This window comes from Dama dama, chromosome 5, assembly GCF_033118175.1.
Source record: "Dama dama isolate Ldn47 chromosome 5, ASM3311817v1, whole genome shotgun sequence".
In the NCBI taxonomy this organism is placed as follows: domain Eukaryota; kingdom Metazoa; phylum Chordata; class Mammalia; order Artiodactyla; family Cervidae; genus Dama; species Dama dama.
This window is the reverse complement of record NC_083685.1, coordinates 94386141-94405854: the sequence shown is the minus strand read 5'-3', so window position 1 is coordinate 94405854 and position 19714 is coordinate 94386141. Positions and strand designations below refer to the sequence as shown.

Here is a 19714-nt window from a genome sequence, read left to right as displayed (position 1 = left end):
GATTGGGAGGCGAGGGCCCGCCTCGGCGCCTAGGTCCAGGGTAAGGGGGTGCTGGCGCGGACGCTGTCATGGCTGCACGATCTGTCACTCTCGGCATCGACCTGGGCACCACGTCTGTGAAGGCGGCCCTGGTGGAGGCCGCGCCCGGCGACCCTTCCGAGTTCGTGGTACTGGCGAGCTGTACCCGGGCTGCGCGGGCCGAGACGGCGGCCCAGAGCGCGGCGGCGGGGCCCCAGGTGAGGCAGCTCCCTGGGGCCGCGCCGCCTCCAGGAGCCTCCGGACACCCTCTCCCTCCTCGATGAAGTCTCCCTGACTGCTCCAGCCTGCCTGATTTCTGCCTGCCTGATCTCTGCCTGCCTGATGCAACTCCCTCGATTCGATAGCTCTCTTCCCAGGAGCTTTCCCACCTGCTGGCACCGATCTGCCCACTCTCGGGCCTTCTTTGGGAGCCTTGCCCTCGGCGCTAGATCCCCGTGCTCTCTGCCCTTCACCTTCTGTACGCTGACCTGTGGGAAAATTGCTCTCCTGCATATGGAGTGATCGCAAGCCGCCTTCTCATTCTTGTGGCTCTCTGCTCCTCACATCTGCCCCCTGTCCTCAAATTCAGGATTCACTTTGTTTCCTAGGGCAGTGTCTCTGTTTTCCTTGAGAAATCAGATGCAAAACCAGGTGTAACCTGCCCCTGTCTTATCCCACAGGTATAGATTGTGGGTGGAGGAACTCAAACATTTGGCTAGCAAAAGTCCCTTGACCCCAAAGGCTGAGAGAGCTTGGAGGAAAGACATTAGGACAAGTCGACATTGAGAAGTCCAGATTGATATTTCTACACAAAAACTAGTGTCTTGTGAAAGCTATGAGATAGAAATTGAGAATTTCACCACAGCAGGCTCAGTTCTAAGAGGTGGGTTCAGAAAGGATGTTAATCCTCAGAGATGGAGTCCATTAATTCCCTGAAAAAGGTAGCTCAATGTTCAATTTATTGATAATAGAAATTAATATCAAGGAACTTTCTTTGTAACCTCATGACTTTCTGGATCTCTGCTTGTTCTTATAATTGAAATAGATAACCTGTATGGCCACTTCCGGCACAGACCTCGATTTTCTGAGCCAAACTCCCTTCCCAAGAACTTTGTTTTTCACAAGCTCTTGCTACATAACTGGGCTCAGTTCTTTAGGGTTCACACTCCATCTTTTTTTTTTTTTGGCTGCACTTTGCATCATGTTGGATCTTAGTTCTCCAACCAGGGATCAAACCCAGGCCCTCCTCAGTGAAAGCATAGAGTTCTAACCACAGGGCTGCCAGGAAAGTCCCCAGAGTCCATCTTGCTCAGAAGCACTCCAGAGGATAAAGATTTCAGGAGCACATTTTCACAGAGTCTTTCAAAATTAGTTTGGTTGGAGCATCAGGGCATTTTAGAATCGTTATCTCACTTCATGGACCTTGACGTGGAGGCAGCATCAGCTTGGACCCGGTCAGTGTGAGCAGCAGAGCCAAGATTCCAGGAAGTGGGTTTTAGGCAGTGCCCTTTTTCTCTTGAGATAGTGCCACTTCTTGGCTGTAGACACAGGGCCACATTCCCCGCTTCCTCCAGTGTTCAGCATGCTGTTCTCTGTTTACAGGCACACGCAGTGCTCCACACCTGCTAAGGAGGGGTTTAGGAGATGTTCATAACAGCCCTCTCCCTTGCATCCTCCGCATGTGTGTTGTGCTCTGGGACAAACAGCACTATTGTAATTTCACCTGGAGCAGGATTTCTCAACCTTGGCACTGTTGATACTCAATGGCTGGATGATTCTTTGTTGTGAGGGGCTGTCCTGTATGTTGTAGGTTGTTTAATAGCATCCCTGGCCTCTAACCCATTGCATGCTGGTAGAACCCCCCCTCCCTAGTTGCAACACCCCCAAATATCTCCATATTGCCAAGTGCCCTTAGGGGACAAAAATCACCCCTGGAGTAAGAATTACTGACCTGTAGAAATACCTGACGGTTCTGTTCCATCCTCCTGTCCACATTTCTCACTCTTTAGAAGCATTGTGTACTCCATGGCCAAATTTGGCAACTATGTGGAAGGTCAGACTTTTAACTCTTTGCAAATTTAAAATAGCAGGATTTTTGAGGGAAACTCTGTCTACCCCCTTTTCTTTGGCTGTGCTGCACGGCTTGTGGGATCTTAGTTCCCAGACCAGGGATCAAACCCAGGCCCACACCAGGAAAAGTGCTGAGTCCTAACCTCTGAAATGCCAGGAAATTCCCTCTGCAACCCTTTCTGTGCTATTAATTTTTCCTTTCTGGCCTCCATTTCCCCATCTGTAAAAGGAGTGGGGAGGAGGAGGGTTGAATAAGTTCTTAAGCTCTTTTTTCCAATCTGAAGTTCTAGGATTTGATCTGGATTTAGACAATGTGATATTCCGAACCAAGGAATGGGGGCAGCACCTGTCTTGTTACACTGTGGGCGTACCCATTGTCTGTCCAAGAATTACTCCCCCATCACACTCACCACTAAAACTTGCTGTACACTGACTGCCTCCTTGTCTTCACTCCATCCAGCCTGTTCCCCTCCTCTGCTGTCCCCATCCACACAGCTCACCCACTTTGGGCCATATAGAGAACAGCTTCTCTGTTCTGGGTTCATAGCGAACTGACGGCCATGTGGGAACTCTGTAAACCATCACTGTCCGATGGAAATGTGAGCCTCATGTAGTTTTCAATTTTCTGGCACTCACATTAAAAAAACAGTAAAAAGGAACCCTGAAATTAATTTTCATTGCGTATTTTATTTAACTCAATGTATCCAAATGTATCATTTCAATATGTAATAGTATGAAATTATTAATGAGAGATTGTGCTTTATTTTTTTTCCTACTAAATCTGAAATCTGGTGTGTAGTTTTCGATGTGGACTAGCCTTGTGTGGCTAATCACTGCTGGGTTGGACACGGCAGGTGTAAACAAATGTCTCTTCCCTGCTTCCTTCTTCCTTTGCCTGCTGTCTTAGTTCTTCCCTCCTGGGGGATCATGCTCTTCTATGCAGCTCCTCTCTGTCCAGTCAGTTCTCCTGTAGTCTCTTCTGTATAAAGAGTCTCGTTAGGAGACTTCCCTGGCAGTCCAGTGGTTAAGACTCCAGGCTTCCATTGCAGAAGGCACGGGTTCGATCTCTGGTCTGAGAAATAAGATCCCCCATGCCGAGTTCAGTTCAGTTCAGTTGCTCAGTCATGTCCTACTCTTTGTGACTCCATGGACTGCAGCACGCCAGGCTTCCCTGTCCATCACCAACTCCTAGAACTTGCTCAAACTCATGTTCATTGAGTTGGTGATGCCATCCAGCCATCTCACTCTCTGTTGTCCCCTTCTTCTCCTGCCTTCAATCTTTCCCAGCATCAGGGTCTTTTCTAAGGAGTCAGTTCTTTGAATCATGTGACCAAAGTATTGGCGTTTCAGCTTCAGCACCAGTCCTTCCAGTGAATATTCAGGATTGATTTTCTTTAGGATTGACTAGTTAACTGACTACACCATGCCGAGTGGTTCAGTCCAAAAAAAGAGCCTTGTTAGGATGTGGGGCTGCCTCCTCAAGAAAATGCTCTGTTCTCCCTGCTCATTCTTTCCCCCATCCTACACCTCCTCACCTTCCTTCTTTCTAATCCTTTGGTCATATCTGTTTGGAGCCAAGAACTGCCACAGCCCAAGGCCAGCTGACAGATGAAGCATTTGCTCCAAGGAGGGGAGGCCTGCACTGCCCCTGGAGCAAATTCTGGCCCCTCAGCACATTTAGGAAATGCCTGCCTGAATGTGATCGGAAGCCACCACTAGCGCCTGTTGTCAGTGCTTTAGACCAGGAAGGCTTTCTTCTCTTTCTTTTTGAAAATAAGTTACAAGTGTTTTTATTTAAAATTTATGTATTTATTTATTTGTCTGCACCAGGTCTTGGTTGTGGCATGAGCGATCTTCAGTTGTAGCATGCAAACTCTTAGCTGTGGCAAATGCGATAGAGTTCCTTGACTAGATCTCGAACCTGAGCCCCTGGCATTGGGAGCTCGGAGTCTTAGCCACTGGACCACCAGGGAAGTCCCTAGGAAACCTCTGTTGTCTATGTCTTTCCTGCTGTGTTCCATCCTTTTCCTACCCCAGCATTCTATATACCTTGCCTTATTTCTCCTTGTAGCACATCTTTCTTGTGTTTTCCTGTCCTGCTGGACTATAGGGCTTCCCTGGTAGCTCAGCCAGTAAAGAATCCACCTGCAATGCAGGAGACCCCAGTTCGATTCCTGGGTCCAGAAGACCTCCTGAAGAAGGGATAGGCTACTGACTCCAGTATTCTTGGGCTTCTCTGGTGGCTCAGTTGGTAAAGAATCCGCCTGCGATGCCGGAGACCTGGGTATGATCCCTGCATTGGGAAGATTCCCTGGAGGAGGGCATGCAATCCACTACAGTATTCCTGCCTGGAGAATCCCCATGGACAGAGGAGCCTGGCGGACTATAGGCCATGAGGTTGCGAAGAACCAGACACGACTGAGTGATTAAGCTCAGCACACAGCACAACCGGACTGTAAGTGCCTATAGGGCAGGGCAGCGCTTTTCTCAGCTCAGACTGTTCCACAGCAGGGGGCAGAGCCCGGCCATTGGTTGAACTTGAGCTGCAGCGGCTCCTCATCGGTAAGTGAAGCTGCTCAGTCGTGTCTGACTCTGCGACCCCATGGATTGTAGCCCACCAGGCTCCTCCTTCCATGGGATTTCCCAGGCAAGAATGCTGGAGTGGGTTGCCGTTTCCTTCTCCAGGGGATCTTCCTGACCCAGGGATCAAACCTGGGTCAAGCCCTCCCTCATCAGTAAAGGGAGGAGTAGAACCTTGCCTGCCACATTCCTGCTCCAGGAGGAGATGGTGGAGACCCCTCAGGCCCACATTTCACCCTTGAGGCCCAGTCAGCAGGTCCTGGAAGTGACTTCAGGGGAATTAGCTAGGCAGCCCCCACTCAGGAAGTCCCTGCCGCCTCTGCCCTCCTCGCCTCCCTTGTGTGCCTCTGCCCAGCCTGTCCTATTCTGTTTCCAGGGGCAAGAACAGGATGTGAGGAGAATCATCCAGGCCCTCCACGAGTGTCTCGCTGCCCTTCCCCAGGAGCAGCTCCGGAAGGTCTGTGGCATCGGCGTGTCAGGGCAGATGCATGGAGTCATGTTTTGGAAAACAGGCCAAGGTATGCTGGGCTTGGGGGCAATCATGTTCTGTTAACAGTCACCCTGTGGGCGTGGGTTCTATCCCTGTTCTGGGACTAAGATCCCACATGCCTCCAGGACAAAAAAAAAACCCCAGTGTTAAACAGAAGCAATATTGTAACAAGTTCAATGTTGTTGTTTAGTTGCTCAGTCATGTCCAACTCTTTTGCAACCCCATGGACTGTAGCCTGCCAGGCTCCTCTGTCCATGGAATTCTCCAGGCAAGTATTCCGGAGTGGGTAGCCATTTCCTCTTCTAGGGGATCTTCCCAACCCAGGGATCGAACCCGCATCTCCAGCATTACAGGCAGATTCTTTATCACTGAACCACCAGGGAAGCCCTATAAAGACTTTAATAATGGTCCACATTGAAACAAAACAAAGCAAAAGCAGTCATCCTGTGATCTTCGATGGCCTCAGCCTGTGGCGTGGCTTAAAGCAGGAATTTGGTTCCCTGGCCAGAGACTGAAGTCGGTGAGGCAGTTAGAGAGCTGAATCCTAGCCCCTAGACCCATAGCCCGCGACAAGGTGCTGGCCTGTCAGCTTTGTAGAAAGGAATTTCCCCAAAGATACAAAACGCAGTGAAACAAGCAAATTGCTTGTTAGGAGGAAAAAGGGTATGTGTGGGTAGATGCACGGGTGGGCTCAGGGAAAGAGTTGTGCCCCTGTGGTAGTTTGAATCACTTATATGGGGCATTTCTTCTGGGTTTCCTCTGGCTGCTAATCATCTTGCTTTGCCATGTTTAGTTTATCTCAGGGTCCTCCCCTGTGTGTGTGCGCATCTCTTAGCCAAGATGCATTCTAGGGAAGAGGCCTATGGGAAGGTTGACATCACCTACTATGGGGTGGCACTCCCTCCCTTTTTGACCCCCGAGGAGCCTTTTTACGCATGTGTAACTGGGAATGTCTCCTTGACCTCAAGAGCAAGAAATATGTGGTCTCTCTCTTTCTTTTTTGGCTACAAGGCATGTGGGGTTGTGGGATCTTAGTTCCCAGACCTTAGTTCCCATGGGTCAAACCCATGCCCCCTGCATTGGAAGCATGGAGTCTGAACCACTGGATTGTCAGGGAAGTCTCGGTCTCTTATTAATCTTTTATCTGAACAGGGTGCAACTCCCATTTGCTCCTGCTATTATCTTCATCTTGGAGTGTCTGTCCACAGGGGACAAACTCCAGCTGCTCAGCCTGGGGCTCATCTATCTTCTGCCTCACCAGGAACCAGAAACGTGCTGCCAAAGACTCTCTGTGAAGGGTCAGGCTGTCCTCTTGGGTTTTGTGAGCATCCTGTCCTGTTCAAAGATGTAATAAAGTGAACTGTCCACTCATACATTATACATGAACAGGGAGAGGGTGAAGAGTGAATCCTTTCTGATTCTCTGTTGGATTCAGTCGCGAGGATTTTTCATAGCTTTCTTTTTCTTTGTATGGGTATCTTGGAACATCAGTGCCGACACCGAGAGATTAGTGTAGCTTCAGATGTCAAGACACAGAGGAAACTTCTCTGCATTTGAGCATAGTTTTTGTTGTTTAACATCATCACAGATATTCGTGAATTTTCAGTTCCATGTCCTTTTAATGGGCACTGTTGCTAAGCATTATTTAATTGGTTATTTATTTCAGAAATTCTGCCACAGTGTAGATGTGGGTGGCTTGTTCTCTTTGGCTTCCAGGAGGGGAATTAAGCCAGAAAAACAGCAATGAGCACTTTGCATGCCAGGTGCAGAGCTAAGGGTGTTACCTGTGTGACCTGATCGAATTTTCCCAATACCCTTATGACGTAGGTGACATTATTGTCCCTCTTGAGCAGATGAGAAGTGGAGGTTCAGAGAGATTATAAAATAATATGCTCAGGGTCATATGACAGCAAGTGGTGACTCCAGCTTTCAAACCCAAGTCTGTCTGACTTCAGACACTGAACTTTGAAAGGTCTCTGGGAAGACCAGAGCCATAGAAGGATACACTAGCTCAACGAAGGGAGGAACAGCCCAACAGAATGTCCAAGGAAGGAAGGATCATGCTCCTGTAGGAAGTGGTGAGCTTCTGTTATGGCAAACATGAAAAAAAGTTTCTTAAAAATTCTAAAATGTTTGGGGCTTCCCTGATGGCTCAGTGGTAAATAATCCACCTGCCAATGCAGAAGACATGGTTTTGATCCCTGGTCTGGGAAGATCCCACATGCTGCCCAACAATTAAACCTGTGCACCCCAACTACTGAGCCTGTGCTTTAGAGCCTGGAGGCCCCAACTTCTGAGCCCACTCCCCTAGAGCCTGTGCTTCTGCAACAAGAGAAGCCATCCCAACGAGAATCCCACACACTGCATCGAAGAGTAACCCCTGCTCTCTGCACCTAGAGAAAAGCCCATGAAGTAGTGGGTAGCCTTTCCCTTCTCCAGGGAATCTCCCCAACCCAGAAATTGAACCAGGGTATCCTGCATTGCAGGCAGATTCTTTACCAACTAAGCTATCAGGGAAGCCTCGATGAAGACCCAGCACAGCCATAGATAAACAAATAAAATTATATATATACATATATATATATATATATATAAAAGTTCTACATAGACATTAAAGTAGGGAGAACAGTGTTGTTATGAACCAACACACACCCATCACCCAGCTTCAAAAATATCAACATTTTACTGCAGGTGTGTTAAGCAGAGGATGATGGCTACTGGGGGAGGGGTTGTAGTTAAGGAGATCTGAACATGGGATTCACCCCTCCTTTGCCTGGAGAATCAGCAATTCTGATTCCCCTAGGCCAAGTGAGTGGCGAACTGCTTTTGAGCAGCTTGACGGGGGTCTGGTGATGCAGCCTTTGATCAGTCCCCAGGATGGGCCTGGGTAAGTGCAGAAGCCAGCCCAGGCTCTCCCCCTCCTCTTCTCCCATTGTCTGCCCATCGTCAGACTAGCAGGGACCCAGCAGGGACCACGGGAGCTGCTTGGCTCCAATCAGTAGCAAGAGCCAAAGGCTGGTCAGGGTGTTAGTGCTGACCTCTCGGGGAGAGTCGGGGTTGTAAAAGCTTTTTAAACTCCTTAATTTTGCATTAATGAGAATAAACATCCTTTTAATACTAAAACCCTTCCCAGAGAGGACAGCAGAGATCTAATGATTGTGGTCTAGTCACACGCCTTCCCTTCTGCCCATCTCCTGGACTCTGTAACAACCACACAAACCATTATCCATATGGGTGGAGAGAGCTTCTTAATATTTCATGGAGCCCGCCTGCCCACCTGCTTGGTTTGGTTTCTGTTTATGGGGAGGAGGAGAGCCACCATTTGAACCATGATGATAACCCGCTTAGTGGAGCAAGTGAAATCCTATTTGAGATCAAGTTGTTCTGCTTTTAACAGTGGCCATAATTTGGTTTGATTTCAGAATCTGCAATACTTGAGGCTCCGTGCTGGGCCCCACAGGAGACATTGGAATGGGGATTCAGTCCCCCTCTGCCAGGGCTCACTCAAGGCGGTCAGCACAGACGGACACCAGCAACCCGAGCAGAGAGCTAAGTGCCTCCATGAGGGCACAGGCGAGACCACTGGAGGAGAGGAGAGGGAGTGACTAGTGTCTTTTGAGAGGCCTGTGGTTATGCCAGTTTCCACATTCCATTTTCAGGCTCAGTAATGGCAGGAGACAAGTGGGGATCATAAAACCAAGCTAAAAGGCCAGCAGCAGGCAGGGAGAAAATTTTCACTAGTGTATAGTAGACAAAGGATGAAGCTGGGGGCCTATGAAGAATGAGTAACAAAGAAAGGACCAATGGCCCTGTGGACTAATGAGCAAAGGAAACCAATAGGCAGATGCTAGAAGAGAAAGTACAAATAGCTAATAAGCACTTGAAAAGATGCTCAGTGTCACTATTAATTAGGGAAATGCAGATGAAAATGACAGTGAGAAATCATTTTTCTACTCATTGGATTGTAAGAAATCGGTCTGAGAATGTCAAGAGTTGGCAAAGGGAGTGGAAAATTGGTTTTTTAAAATACTGTTCCTGGGAGTTTCCCTGGAAACTCTAGGAAGATCCCACATACCTCCCAGCAAATAAGTCCGTGAGCCAGAGCTGTTGAGCCTGTGCTCTAGAGCTCTTATCACACATATGTTGTGAGGCTAATATGTAGATTAAATAAATTAATATTTTGAAAGTGCTTTGAACAATCCCTGGTACATGGTAAGAACTCTGTTTTATAACACAGACAAAATAAAAATGATAGTACTAGAAGTTTTTTAAAAAGGGTCAAAAGAGTTTTGGAAGCAGATAAAAGGGTTGAAAAAAAAAACAGCTGCAGATGTCCAGTTTTAGTGTAGGGGTTAGACTCCCTGTTTTAAGCAGAAATGTGGCTTTGAGGGTAGATTACCCTAAAGGGGGCCATCCCATCGCCCGCTTACCCCTATTTTCCAGGTGAAACTTAAAAAGGTTCAGGTGCATACATTTGTGACCACCTCCCTGCTCTACTTCTTTTTCTTTTTTAAAAAATAACTTTTATTGGAGTGTAGTTGATTTACAATGCAGCAAAGTAAATCAGTGATCCATATACCTATACCACTCTTTTCTGGATTCTTTTCCCATATAGACAATTACAGAGTTTTGAGTGCAATTCCCTGTGCTATACAGTAGGTCCTTATTAGTTATCTATTTTTTTAAAATAAAAATCTTGTTTATTTGTTTGGCTGCCCTGGGTCTTTGTTGTGACATGCAGGATCTCTGATCTTCGTTGTGGCATGCGGAATCTTTTTTTTTTTTTTTTTTGTCTAAAAGACAATTCACTGTACACGTTTTATTTACAGTTTTGTACACTGTCTTAATATGAATGGGACTGCTTTTCTACTTGAGCCAATTTTTTAACCAAAGCAAAATAACCTAAGTAATACAAAGTGTTAAAATACAGCATAAAGATACAAAAACAGACATACTAATTCTAATTAGGAATGTAATTATGATGTTACCTTTTTTATAATCCACAATTAAGGTTAGGAAATAACACAAACATAGATCACTAATTTGAATGAAATGCATAAATTTGTAGCAAAGCGTTGTAGTTTAAGTTACAAAAAAAAAATTACCAAAGAATGCACAAAATTAATGTTTATTCCACCTTTGTGTCATATTCCTGGATCCTTCACCAATGTTACATGAGAAAGAAAAACTAAAGCAAAACAAATGAAAAACTGAAATCAGAATCACTGATGTTATCAAGTAGGGAAACAAATAAATTAAAATCTAGCAGCCATCAGCAAGAGTACAGTACAGATAATGCTGTAAAAAGAAACAAAGAAAATTGCCAGAAAACCGTATGCATCATACTCTTTCAAACCAGCAAAATATGCTCCTGCATACAATGGAACGTAAACAAAATCATTCTCTTGTAAGGTATAGAAATGCAAGTTCTTCTTTTTTTTAATATTGTAGATGGGTCAAATGTGTTTGTAATGGTTATTTCTATTAAGTTATTACAGAGTGGGCCCGGAACACATTTATGGATTTTGGGGATGATGTGTATTGTAATTCTTTGATTGGGATAATGGACACTCTAGCCAAAAAAGAAAATATGAACACAGAAGTACAAGACAAAGGCGAATGAGACTTCTCTTATATCTTAGCAACATTTAGATGGAAATCAAATTTAAATGCAGTCCACTCTGCTTTTGAAGAGGCTTTGGTTCAGCTCCCAAATCTCGATTGCTTGATGAAGTCTCCTATGAGAATACTCAGAAGGTGTCTTCTTAAACAACAAACCTATTTGTAGTGGTGGAGCCATTCTTAGTAGCTGTGTCTGCATGGGACTGATAACCAATCACTATCTTTGGAGGAAGTCCTAACCTTTCCTTGTATACCCTCCCTATATGTGTAACAGCTTCTCTGTTTTCACATTCAGTAGTCCATACTGCTATTTTATCACCTTTAGGTCTACCGTTAACAACAGCGCCACATACATCATCACTGTAGTCATCAAAATGTTCTCCAATAAGGCACAGCAGTGTCTCTGGCCAAACACGATCGAGGTCACTTCGTCTCTGCTGTTTGTTCAGTGTAATTAGCTATCGTCCTCCTCGTTTGTTTTTCTCATCTTCCCACACAGGCGCAATACCATCCTTAAAAAGTGAGTAGTCACAGCCAGGCATTAAATTACTAGACAACTGGATATGGTTGTAAAGATCCCAAAAGTCTTCAACAGTATCAAACTTAGAGATCGATCGAAGGTTTGCTTGCCAAGTTTTGCTTTTATCATTTTTAAAAAACCAGAGTGCCCATCTGTTCTGTGAAGGGTGTTTAATATAGTGTTCTGGGTTAGCAACCTCCTGATTAGATTCTGTTTTCTCTTCCTCTGTAGGCGGGGGATTCGGAGTGGGAGTGGTTTCCGGTTCCACAGTCGCCATCTTAGATCGATCTGCCATGCGGAATCTTTAATTCCGCATGTGGGATCTAGTTCCCTGACCAGGGATCGAACCCAGGCCCCCTGCTTTGGGAGCATGGAGTCTCAGCCACTGGACCACCGGGGAAGTCCCCAGTTATCGGTTTTATATATAATAGTTTGTATTTGTCCATCCTGACCTCCCAATTTATCCCTTCCCCTCCTCTGTAACTATATTTGTTTTCCCCATCTGTGACTCTATTTCTGTTTTGTAAATAAGTTCATGGGTACCATTTTTGTTTTTTAGATTCCACATATAAGGGCTGTCATATGATACTTGTCCTTCTGTGCCTGACTGACTTCACTCACTGTAACCATCTCTAGGTACATCCACTCCCTGCTCTTCCGGGTCCTGGCCAGGACCCCTGTGTGTGAATAAAGCATTGTCACGGGTGATAAAGTCCGTCCTGTAAGCTCACTAGCAGGGTCGTCTCAAGGACATGCTGCTGCCCATCAGTGGCCCTGTTCTCCTTTTTTGGTCATCTTCCTTCCAGGCTGCGCATGGACAGAGGCAGGGGCCGCCCCTGTGTTCGAGCCTAGAGCTGTGAGCCACCTGGTCACGTGGCAGGACGGCCGCTGTAGCAGCGAGTTCCTGGCTTCTCTGCCGCAGCCGGAGTCCCATCTCAGCGTGGCCACGGGGTTTGGCTGTGCAACCATCTTCTGGCTTTTGAAAAATAGGTATGGATGACTGTTCTTTGAATCAGATGATGGATTTTCAGGGGAATGTGAGCAGCTAGCTGATGGCTCAGTGGGTAAAGAATCCACCTGCAGTGTAGGAGGCACAGGAGAGGTGGGTTTGATCCCTGAGTCAGGGAAGATCCCCTGGAGAAGGACATAGCAACCCAGTCCAGCATTCTTGCCTGGAAAATCCCATGGACAGAGGACCCTTGAGGGCTACAGTCCATGGGGTTGCAAAGAGTCAGACACAGCTGAGCCCAAGCACTATGATTTTGATGCAGGAGAGTGGCTAGGGAGCTGTACCTCTAGCCGGTCATCATCACTCCACAATGGACTGTCCCTTAGTGAGCATGGCCCTGTACAGGATACAGTCTCAAGACCTAGACTTGGAACCACTGCTTCTTCATTTTGCAGAGGGGGCTTGTTGGTTATCTGATTCTAACCCAGAGGGGAAAAGAAGGGGCCAGAGAGGGTAAGGGAGTTGCCAATGGTCACATGATGGGTTCATAGTGGGGTCAGGACTGCTCAGAATGGTTGATGTCCTGCTTTCCCAGGCATGATGTGTCCTCCTATGAATACCCTCCCCTAAGGCTGACTCCGGCCAGCTTGGCGTGGAGGCGTTTGGAGGTCCTCACCTTGGGAAGTTCAGCTGTGGGATTCTGGTTGCTGCCCAGTTATGCCATGTCTAGTCCACACCGCCCTCAGTTAGCTGCGACTCATGCCTTTCAATCAATATTAAACCACGCTGAATTGTTTTGGGTATGACAAACAGCCCGGACTTCCTCAAGTCCTACGATACAGCTGGCACCATCCATGACTATGTGGTTGCCATGCTGTGCGGCTTGGCGAGACCCTTGATGTCCGACCAGAATGCTGCTAGCTGGGGCTATTTCAACACCAGGAGCCAAAGCTGGAACTTGGAGATGTGAGTATAACCTTGCAGGCTGGCTTGAGGCTGAAAGGTAGAATCTCTGAAGCGGGAGCTTCAGTGGGGCGTTCCCATCTGGGGATAGTGGAGGATGCCACAAGGCCAAGAATCAGGTTCCAACAGCGCCCAGTCTGTTCCAGCCCCTGGGCGTGGGTGGGCCTGACCGTAAAGTGAAGTCCTTGGGGAGGGGTGCTGCCACCACGCCACGCTCTCCTGCTCCTCCACTGTTGCCCGGGCCTGGGGTGCCCTCCCCGGTTCTTCCTGAATCCCGGACCCAGCCCGTAGATGCTAAACAACTTTCATTTTTAAATAATTTTATCTTATTTTTTTTTTTTAACTTTCTATTCTATATTGGAGTATAGTTGATTAACAATGTGTTAATTTCAGGTGTGCAACAAAGTGATTCAGTTATACAAAAACACGTATCTATTTTTTTTTCAAATTATTTTCCCATTTAGGTTGTTACGTAACATTGAGCAGAGTTCTCTGTGCTGTGTAGTAGGTCCTTGTTGGCTTTCCATTTTATTTTATTTATTTTTTGAAGTAGAAAGGGATAGCTTTATTGCTTTGTCAGGCAAAGGGGTACACGGCAGGCTCCTGACCGTGAAAATTGTGTGCCCCCCAGTTATCCATTTTAAATATAGCAGTGTGTACATGTCCATCCCAAACTCCCTAACTATCCCTCCCCACCACCATTTTATATATATATATATATAATGACACAAACCTCTAAAAGCATTTCATTTATTTATTTTTAAATCCTTAATTCCTTTTAATAATGGTTTGTATGCATAGAGTTGTACATCTTTTACTAAATTTATCGTAGGTATTTGACTGTTTTTGATAATATTTTAAATGCATTTTCTTTTTTTTAATTAATTTTTATTATAATATATTTAAAAGTAGGGTAAAGAAATGGAAGGAGTAGGCTTGAGGGATACCTTTTAAGTTCTTTTGAAACAATCATTTGCCTTTTCAGGTCCAGAGGTCCATACATTCACTTCCTCCAGGCCCCAAATTCTGAGCCCTGTAATAAAACAAAAAGCGCCTGGTAGTTCAGGTAAAGGACTTTCTAGCATGTATTATGAAATTGACAGCCCCATGTTCACTAACCCTGAGTGGTGACTACGTTTGGTATTTAGGAGACTGATGGGTTTGACTTTGGTTTGCCCTGTGCTAACCAACTGTGACTTGGCTCTAAAACTCTGACTGCCCCCCTTTGCAGAGTGTTTGTGCACCCCTCAAACACAGGAGGGCAGATGCCGATCTGCTTCTTAGCCAATCCTTTCTGATCACCTCTGCCTAAACTGGTTATGTTCTTCCTTGGAAGGCCCATCCCGAACTCTTAAAAAACTCAAGACATCTCATGGTTTTAAAAAAAGGCGAAAGGGCCCTCTGTACACTGGATTCTGCCCTCTCTCCTTGAACATGTGTCGCAGGGCACTTTTCTTTGCTCAGTTTCCTGGAAGCAACAGGAGACAGAAGACCCAGCACCAGGTAGATAGGCTGTCCACTTTTGATTTGCAGACTGGCGGCCGCCGGCTTTCCCGTCCAGCTGCTCCCAGACGTAGCGGAGCCTGGCAGCGTGGCAGGAAGAACTTCGCAGGCCTGGTTTGAGATCCCAAGGGGGACGCAGGTGGGCGTGGCCTTGGGTGATTTGCAGGCCTCCGTCTATTCCTGCATGGCCCAAAAGACCGATGCAGGTAAGTCTTTCTTTGGTTCTCTCCTCAGACTCTGCCGGGGACTCATAAGCCTCAGCTCTGTGTGAGGGTCCGAGGGGCACACATAACCAGCCGTCTCAGTGTCCTCTTGACCGTTGTCCTGCAAGCATGAAAAATACCTTTGGGACTTCCCTGGTGGTCCAGTGGTTAAGACTCAGTGCGCCCAGTACAGGGGGCCCAAGTTTGATCCCTGATCAGGGAACTAGATCCTGCATGTTGCAACTAAGAGCCCACAGGCCGCAATACAGTCCAATAAAAAACAAAAGAAACAAACAAAAAAACCCACCATCATCCCTACAGGTGAAGCCTCTGCCCAGGGAGCTTATCATCTAGCAGAACACGCTCAGCCCTGAGCACGGCCAGTGCCTTTCTTTTCTAGGGCCAGGTGAGGAAAATGACTCTCTCTAGTTGGCTGGTTTCTGAGTGTCTCCATGACCAAGGAAACAGATGAGTAGATGAGGGTTTTTGTTACTGTGTGTGTCAATGAAAGTTCTCTTGGATCTGATTAGAAGTGCAAATATTCCTGTATTTGGTGTGAGAGAGTCACAGAGAGGTGGAGGCTGCCCTCCAGGGCAGAGGGGTTGGCAAAGTTTTCCTGTAAAGGGCCAGGTAGTAAATATTCCAGGCTTTGTGGGCCATTTAATTTCTGCCACAACTACTTATCTGCTGTTGGGGCAGAAAAGCAGCCTTAGCTAATGCATAAGTGAGTGGGTGTAGCTGTGTTCCAATAAAACTTTATTTATAGAGGCTGAAATGTGAATTTCATAAAATTTTCATGTCTCATGAAATAGTCTTCTCCTTTTCATTTCTTTTCAACCATTTAAAAAGGTAAGAATATCCCACTGGAGTTGTAAAATGGTGCAGTCCATCCTAAAGCAGATCAGTCCTGGGTGTTCACTGGAAGGACTGATGTTGAAGATGAAACTCCAATACTTTGGCCATCTGATGTGAAGAGTTGATTCATTTGAAAAGACCCTGATGCTGGGAAAGATTGAGGGCAGGAGGAGAAGGGGACGATAGAGGATGAGATGGTTGGATGGCATCACCAACTCAATGGACATGGGTTTGGGTAGACTCCGGCAGTTGGTGATGGACAGGGAGGCCTGGCGTGCTGCAGTTCCTGGGGTTGCAAAGAGTCAGACATGACTGAGTGACTGAACTGAATTGAACTTTGGAAAACAGTCTGACAGTTCTCTGAAAGTTAAGCATGGAATTACCATGACCCAGCAATTCCACTCCTTGGTGTATACCCAAGGGATTTGAAAACACGTGTCCACACAAAAACTTGTACACAATTTTTCCTTGTAGCTGTATTCATAATAGCCAAAAGTCAGAAACAACCCAAATGTTCATCAACTGATAAATGAATTTTTTAAAATGTGGTATATCCACAGAGATAACATGCTACAACATGGGAAGGAAAGTGAAAGGCCACATAGTGTATGATTCCATTCCTGGGAAATGTCCAGAATTGAAGAGGCAAATTCATGGAGACAGAAAGAGGATTCATGGTTGTCAAGGGCTGGGAGTGTGGGTTGATTGCTAACCTGTAAGGGATTTCTTTCCAGAGTGGTAAAAATGTCCTAAAATTAGATCACAGTGATGTTTACCTGTGTATATACTATATACAGTGTATATAGTGAATATACTAGAAAGCACAGAACTGTACACTTGAAAAGGGTGTATTTTATGGTGAATTTTTTGAATTATAATACATCTCAATAAACTTATCATTAAAAATGATATATATACAAAAGCCACTCTTAGCTCCTAGGCCATATAAAAACATATGGCCAGGCTGGATATGGTCTGGGGGCTGTCATTTGCCCCTCCTGGGGTGGAGTAGACCTTGGACTTTGGGCCTGCCTGCCCCAGCAAGGTGGTTGCAGACTGTGTGTTTCATTTGATCCTCAGGGCAACCAGGCTGAGTGGGCCCACTTTGAGAGCCCTGCCTTGTTATCAAGGGGAACAGAGAATTCATTCATCTTACTTGGGTTTTCTTTGTCATCACATCTTTTTTCCTCCATCAGTTGGAACTATTACAATTCAAACTTTAGTTTAAAAACTGATCAGTACTATCCTTTGTTGGTGTTTTTTAGTTGCTAAGTCCTATCTGATTCTTTGCAACACCATGGACTGTAGCCCTCCAGGGTCCTCTGTCCATGGGATTCTCCAGGCAAGGGTACTGGAGTGGGTGGTTCCATTTTTTTCTCCAGGGGCTCTTCCTGACCCAGGGATAGAACCTGTGTCTCTTATGTCTCCTGTATTGGCAGGCAGGCTTTTTTTTTTTTTTTTAACCACTGGTGCCACCTGGGAAGTCCAGTTGATTTATTTCAATTAGTCTCTGCCTCCTGAAAGGAGGAGTATCCAGAAATTTGTGACATACTTCCCCAGCCCCATTGTGACTTGTGGCCTCTGAGTTAGCCCAACAGGCCTAACTTCTGCTTTCCTCGGACCCCAGTTCTCAACATCAGCACCTCAGTTCAGCTGGTAGCCTCCATGCCTTCAGGATTCCAGCCAGCACAGACTCCAGACCCCGCAGCCCCAGTTGCCTACTTCCCGTACTTTGACAGGACTTACCTGGCTGTGGCAGCGTCACTCAATGGGGGCAACGTGCTGGCCACGTTTGTCCACATGCTGGTCCAGTGGATGGCGGATCTAGGTAAGGGTGGTCCACTCAGGGGTGTGTTCTCTGCTTGTCCCTTCTGTGTGGCAGTGTCCTGGTGCTGAATGTGCAATAAGCTTCTAGATTCATGTTTCAGACTCAAATAGGTTCTGGCACATTCCTTCCTTCTGTACGGATCTGAGCTGGCAGCCTTCTTTACTCTCATCTTCTGAGCTGCCATTGCCTACTCTCTTTTGAGAGTACTACTTCTAACCTTGACTGCAGAGTATCCTGATAATTTGCCAGCTCTCTCTCACCCCACTGGGTTACTTTCTAGGTCAATAAGCCTCTGGGTCCCATGTATTTGAGATTTGCCTTATTTCTTTTTTTCCTTATTTATTTGGCTGCATTGGGTCTTAGTTGCAGCACATGGGAGTTAAGTGTGTTACTGATGAGACTCTACAGTGGCTTTTGGTTGGAGGTTCTCAGCACTGGAAATACTGTCCTACTCAGAAATGCTGAGTATTTGACTTGGGGAAGGGGGAGCCTGAGCATGGGATTTTGTAAAAGTTCCTCAGGTGGGACTTCCTTGGTGGTCCAGTGTCTGAGACTCTGCACTCCCAATGCAGGGGACCCAGGTTCAATCCCTGGTCAGGGAATTAGATCCCACATGCTGTCATAACTAAGAGTTTGCATGTCACAACAAAGATTGAAGATCCCACGTGCTGCAACTAAAACTGGGCACAGCCAAATAAGTGAATAAAATATATTTTTAAAAGTTCCCCAGGTGATTCTGATGCTCTCACGTGGTGGTAAGCACTGATCTAGAACCTTCTACTCAAAAAGCGTGGTCCTCAGGCCAGCTGCACTGGCTTCCTTTGGGAGCTGATGACAAATGCAGAAGCTGGGGCCCCATCCCAGGCACAGTGAGCCAGAAGCTATATTTTAATAAGATCCTTGAGTGATTCAGAACTCCAAGCTCTGGTCTAGACTAGTGGTTCTCAACCTTTGCTGAGGGGCAGGCTAGACTGTGGTCCTGGGATTTCTCTGACACCGCTAATAAGTCTAATAGTAGCTGTGATGATACTTACTGATCAGTGTATGCATTTGGCCCACTTGGGACCAAGCATCCCACAGCTGTGGGATGGTTAGGACTCACACAGCATACAAGATCTCTCCCTGAAGGCTGGGTTGGGGTGGGCAGTAAGAGAGCTGACTGGGGTCTGGGGCTGAGCACAGTCAGCCAGACTGTGTGAGTTCTGAGCCAGGAAGCAGCCCTCTACAGTGAGGAGGGGCAGCAAGTCAACCCATTCCTGCCCCCCTGGGAACTCTATAGCCTGCAGCGAGGGGGTGCCTGAACTAACACAGACCTCTGTCCCTGGCAGGCCTGGAGGTTGAAGAATCCATGGTGTACTCATGCATGATCCAGGCAGCTGCCCAGCAGAGAGACACCTGCCTGACCATCACTCCAACAGTGCTGGGTGAGAGGCATCTGCCGGACCAGCTGGCCTCAGTGACCGGAATCTCCTCCTCTGACCTCTCCCTGGGGCATGTGACCCGGGCCCTGTGCAGAGGCATCATTCAGAACCTGCATTCAATGCTTCCATTTCAGCAGCTCCAGGAGTGGGGCGTGGAGCGGGTGATTGGCAGTGGGAGTGCGCTGTCCAGGAACGAAGTGCTGAAGCAGGAGGTGCAGAGGGCATTCCCTCTGCCTGTGTCCTATGGACAGGATGTAGACGCAGCTGTGGGGGCCGCTCTGGTCATGCTCCAGAGAAGCCTTAGCCAGCAGAAATCCTAGCACATTTGTTGGCCAGAGTACTGTTGCAATTTTTTTCTAATTAACGTCCCTGACCCGATCTTGGGGGTCACCCTTTTCCTGGACAGCTCTGTGGGCAGTTTTTAAGCAATGCTTGTTCTTGGGGCCTCAAGAGTCAGCCTTTGGGGCACACACTCATAATGCAGCCAGGAATCATCAACCAGATCCCAAATCAGTGCCTTCTGAAAGAAACTCACCTGAGAGCTGGTTGCAAATGTAAATGTGAGAGAGAGAGAGAAAGAAAGAAGGAAGGAAAGAGAGAGAAGGAAAAGGGATGGTAACCCAGCATCTTGGTCAACAGGGTCACCTGTGATTCATCTGTAGACAAAATAAATGTGGGCTTCAGACACCAAA

At 46.8% G+C, this 19714-nt stretch overlaps 1 protein-coding gene and 1 pseudogene across 1 annotated transcript; one reads left to right on the top strand and one right to left on the bottom strand.

The window, feature by feature from the left end:
* Positions 1-3: 3 nt before the first annotated feature.
* Positions 4-19714, top strand: SHPK (sedoheptulokinase). The gene is made up of 7 exons (XM_061143126.1): positions 4-236; positions 5045-5186; positions 12107-12290; positions 13063-13215; positions 14746-14921; positions 17401-17601; positions 18930-19714. The coding sequence occupies exons 1-7, from the start codon at positions 69-71 to the stop codon at positions 19340-19342; spliced, it is 1437 nt and encodes a 478-aa protein (XP_060999109.1). The 5' UTR covers positions 4-68; the 3' UTR covers positions 19343-19714.
* Positions 9388-11931, bottom strand: LOC133057063 (eukaryotic translation initiation factor 4E-like; annotated as a pseudogene).